We start from the raw sequence: 4,835 nt of genomic DNA on the forward strand, positions 1-4,835 counted from the left end.
ATAAGATATAATTTCTCCCTATAGCCCACGGAGTTAATGGATTCACAGGGTTTGCGGCCAATACCTCAACATAGAGAGGCCCTCTGTTTCACCCCTGGGTGCAAGCCCAGCCTCTGCCAGTTGGCCATTGGCTGTGCTAGTTATTGCCATAGGTTAACCCAACAGTGGCCGGCTACAGTGGTTCACATGGCAGTATTCTGAATGGCGGCGTTGGTGGCTTCTGGCTTTGCAATGACGGTTGTGGGTGTTCTTGCTGGGACGACCACTCGTCGTTCCTCTAACTTGCTGACCTTGACCGGTATCCTGGGACAACCTCGATCCTGGTTGTCACATCGTGCTGCCCTATTCCGCAACGCTCAATGGTTAAGGCACATGTCCACCTCTGGGTTTTCTAGTCTGTGTTGTATGTGATGTTGCTAAATCAATCTTTGACTGTACTGGAGGTAGCTGCTTTATACATGTTTTTTTTTTTGCTTTGTGAAAATAATAAGTAACAGCCTTGGGGGGAGGCTGTAACCCATACGATAATGATGGGAAGGTGTCCACTTTGTCACCTTCAAACCACCTCTAATATAACTAAATGTGTGTCCAACTCCAGTCCAACCAGAGCTGCTCAACAAAGATTAATTGCATTTTTTAGAAATTAAGTTGCCACATCCTAGTTAAATTACTATAATCCTACTTTATTGGTTTTTCGAGTAATTCTTCGATGAGAGAAAACTCAGGGAATTTCTCCTCTAATTAACAGCTTCACTTAAATGTGGATATTTCTGGTTTTCCCTAACTCCTCTAAGATAATAATAATGAATATCTTTTGGTACAAGACATTTTGAGGACTGTTCATATTGGGTGCTCTTTCATTCATTGTTCTGACATTTTACCAAGTGACAAACTACTTAATTAATCAAGATAAATAATTCAAAAGATGTTCATAATTAACTTATAACGAAAAATAACTTCATTAGTGCGACCGGCCTACAAGCACAATTCCACATTCCCCTGCAAAGAATCTATTGGCGCTCATAAATGTATCAGACGCAAACTGTAGTCAAACTTTTATATTAATATTATATTTTAATACATAATATATACTATATATTATAATATAGAATATATATAAAGCTAGTTAATTCACTAGTTAATTCTCAGTGTACTGAGGAGTACTTTGAAGAACCAAGTTCTTATAAATTATTCTTAGAAGTTGCTTATAAAGGTTTTCAAATGACAGTTTTAAGCTACAGTGTCACAGTATTAAAAAGCTGTCATTACCATATTTTCATTGGTTGTGCACTGTCAAAATCTGTCAAAGGAGACTTTTGGTATATTTCACATTATTTCACAGGCAAACCAAATAATACAGCCTTTCTCATCTTTTTTAGTCCAATAAATATACAAAATTAACATACAAAATGTTAAGAAAGTAACAATTCTAACAACTGTTTTCCTTATTAAACACAAAAATACAACCGTAAACCTGAGGTTTCTCTCTTTCACTGAATTCAGACTAGTTTAATTTCCCTGTTACCTCATCTAAAAACACACTTCATTTAAACTTGACAGAAACAAATTAAAATAGTAGTAATTAATTGGATAGTGATTCCACTGTCTACCAACTCTGCTTTGGTTAAAATAATTAGATGTGAAAATATGCTGTCTTTTCACACTAGTTTTCCTGTGCAATACTTAGAAGTCTTGACATAAATCAAAACTGTTAATTCTACTTTTAAACATTTTAAACCAGAATTCTGGTCATAACTCACAAATTGTACCTTCAAACCTAAAAGAATTCATATCTTCATGAACAATCAAACAATTGACTGTGTGTATCACTCACAGTGACGATCCTACAGAAAATTATCACTTAACTGCAGTTGTCTCATTTCTATACTGCAGTTTAACCTCTTTTAGCTGCTTGTTTTAAGACCACAAATTGTGTTTCTGCTCCCACCAGTGTTATTTCTAGGTAGCTCTGATGAACCCACTGTAAATTACTGGATAAACACCCAAACAGCTGGCACAAAGTTAGCAGCAAGTTGGTAAATGTAGCAGGATATTTGTTGAGAGAAGGGCAAAGCAAAAAGGCGAGTTGAAATTAGACTTAGAGGTCTGCTGGAGGTGTAAATAAAGCAGTTAGCTTACAAGTTCACCATGTTAACTTTATAAGGTGATAACATGTTAGTGTTTACAGTTTGTTGCCCCCAAGTGGCAAAAAAGTCAGTACAGATTTTTGCACACAAAAATATTTTAAAAAATCACAATTTAAGGTCCTTATACTAGCTTTATCAGGTCTCTCAGCCGCATCTCATGGTCTATTTGCATCACATTGACATTCCAGATTTTTTTTGTCCTGCTTCGATGACATGATGCTTACACTCATGTTTTTCCGTCTTCTTCTTCTTCTTCTTCAGGTATGTGACAGCCTCTGTGGTCTACCCACTCTTCTTTGTCCGATCCGAGTGCCCCTACGCTGGCTGTGATGTCCGAAATTTCCGCATTGCCGTCACCGTCTGCTCCATCCTGGGTTCTCTGGCCTATGGGGCTGAGGTGGCTCTGTGCCGAGCCAGGCCGGGCCAGGTTGTGGTGGGCTACATGGCCACTGTCTCTGGCCTCCTCAAAGTCGTTCAGGGCTTTGTGGCCTGCATCATCTTTGGAGCTCTGGCCAACGGGAGTGAGTATTCCCGCTACGCTGCCACAATCTTCTGCGTTGTCGTCTACGCTTTCTGCTTTGCTCTGACTGCACTAGTGGTCGTCATGACTGTGTGCGGGCGGACGAAGGCTGTGCGTTGCTTGCCGTTTGAGCGCTTCGTGGTAGTGTGCACCCTCCTGGAAGTTCTGCTCTACCTGAGTGCGTCAGTAGTGTGGCCAGTGTTCTGCTTTGACACAAAATACGGCTCTCCATGGAGACCGTCGTCATGCCCTCAGGGGAAGTGTCCCTGGGACAGCAAGGTCGTGGTGGCGGTATTCTCCTTCGTTAACTTTGCACTGTATGTGGCGGACCTCATCTACTCCCAGAGGATACAATTCGTCTCTTCACGTGTGCCTACTAACTCACGATTGTAGCATCGGAGGGAAGGATTATTAGAATGGCTCAACAGGTTTAAGTTATGTTTTCTTCTGTCTTTATGATTTTGTTTGATGTTTAAATAGACAGAAATATTGAGGGTATACGAGTCAAACACCTCAGGACATTACTGGTGTTACACGTGCTCTAACACTGAGGTTCCCAGACACCCTAAATTCTTGGTGTAAGCACTGAGGAATGTGAACAAGGAATTTAAACACTTTGTCCCCGCAGCCACACCCGACTGAGGTGACACCCCATCTCTTTAACTCACCCTTTCTGCCCTCTGAGAGATTTTGGGAAAACAGCCAGCCTCACCCAAGCAGCCAGGGCCCATTGGTATGTCCTTCCAAATCCTCCTAAACCAAGACACTCCAGTTATTCTTGACCAGCAGAATAACACACACACACACACACACACACACACACACACACACACACACACACACACAAAAACACACTTGGTGCTTATATTGCTGCACAAATAATATGTAAAGTCTTGAATATAAATAGTAAATCTGGCATTGGCATCTGTGGCATCCCTGTCATCTGCAAACCCCTCACCAGCAATCTACGGACATTATCCAGGCTGCCAAAAATAAACACGAGCTGTCGGCTCCCATATTAAAGGAGCGAGACAGCATTAATAAGAGGCTGTAGTTTTTGAAACCTCTCTATGAAAGGCTTCCTTCAGTCTATGATTTAAAAAAAAAAGTAGAGCCCATTTCATGATGTCCATTGAGATTACCAGTTTGACAGAAATGTTTGTGTATTATCGCAGAAAATGTAGCATGTGACCTAATATGTCCTTAAAGAGGCGTTTCGGCCCAAAACCAGGAACACATACTGTTCCTCTTACCTGTAGTATTATTTATCAATCTGGATTGTTTGATGCGAGTTGCACAGTGTTGGAGACATCAGCCGTAGGGATGTCTGGCTTCTCTCCAAAATAATGAAACTAGATGGCACTCAGCTTGTGGTGCTCAAAGCACCAAAAAAAAAAAAACATTTTAAAACCTCAGCAGGAACAGCTCTTTCCAGAAATCATGACCCGTGTACTCAAGATAATCCATAGAGCTTGTCATGAGCAGTTTCATGTAGGAACTACTTTCATTTCACAGAACTACCCCCGCCAATTGTATCACTGCACAGACGGAAGTGTGCATCTACTCATGGACAGGTACCTAACGGTTGTGACTACTCAAGGTGTTTACACTAATGGCGTCACTCGGTGGAGGAAGTGATAGATGCACACCTTCCTCTGTGCAGTGATACAGTTGTCAGGTGTAGTTTGGTAGAAAAAAAATTGTTCTAACATGAAACTGTTCACAACAAGGTCTGTGGATTATCTTGAGTAAGTGGGTCATAATTTCTGGAAAGAGACATTACTGTTAAGTTTTTTAAAAGTATTTTTGGGAGCTTTGATCACCACAAGCCGAGTGCTAGTGCCATTATAATTGAGAGAGGGCAGACATTTCTACGACTGATATCTCCAACACTGCACGAAAACAATCTAGACTGATTACTAGCACTACAGGTAAAAGAAAAAAATCTTTATTTTTGATTCTGTGCTGAACTGTCCCTTCAAGATCCCTTATATCTGAGGGTGTAATAATCTGTCACTCTGAATGCCAGTGCCAAACAAGCACACATGGTGTAGGACTCCATCTGCCCATGCACAGTTAAATCACCTTTAAATGTAAGTCTCCAATGATCTTCAGGGTCCACTGTTTGTGTTAAGTGAAAGATCGTTAATTCTGGTTTTAGTTCATTA

At 40.8% G+C, this 4,835-nt stretch overlaps 1 protein-coding gene across 1 annotated transcript; it reads left to right on the forward strand.

The window, feature by feature from the left end:
* The first annotated feature begins 201 nt into the window (after positions 1-201).
* Positions 202-4,052, forward strand: LOC121941661 (myeloid-associated differentiation marker-like protein 2). The gene is made up of 2 exons (XM_042484488.1): positions 202-362; positions 2,409-4,052. Exons 1-2 carry the CDS (start codon positions 202-204, stop codon positions 3,058-3,060), a joined length of 813 nt encoding a protein of 270 aa, XP_042340422.1. The 3' UTR covers positions 3,061-4,052.
* Positions 4,053-4,835: the final 783 nt, after the last annotated feature.

The sequence above is a fragment of the Plectropomus leopardus genome, chromosome 4, assembly GCF_008729295.1.
Source record: "Plectropomus leopardus isolate mb chromosome 4, YSFRI_Pleo_2.0, whole genome shotgun sequence".
Lineage (NCBI taxonomy): Eukaryota > Metazoa > Chordata > Actinopteri > Perciformes > Serranidae > Plectropomus > Plectropomus leopardus.

Bases quoted from the DNA above. Each gene is read 5' to 3' on its own strand.
- LOC121941661 (XM_042484488.1), top strand. From the start codon at position 202: ATGGCGGCGTTGGTGGCTTCTGGCTTTGCAATGACGGTTGTGGGTGTT. The intron at 363-2,408 runs GTTAAGGCACAT...CTTCTTCTTCAG, and splicing joins CTATTCCGCAACGCTCAATG to GTATGTGACAGCCTCTGTGG.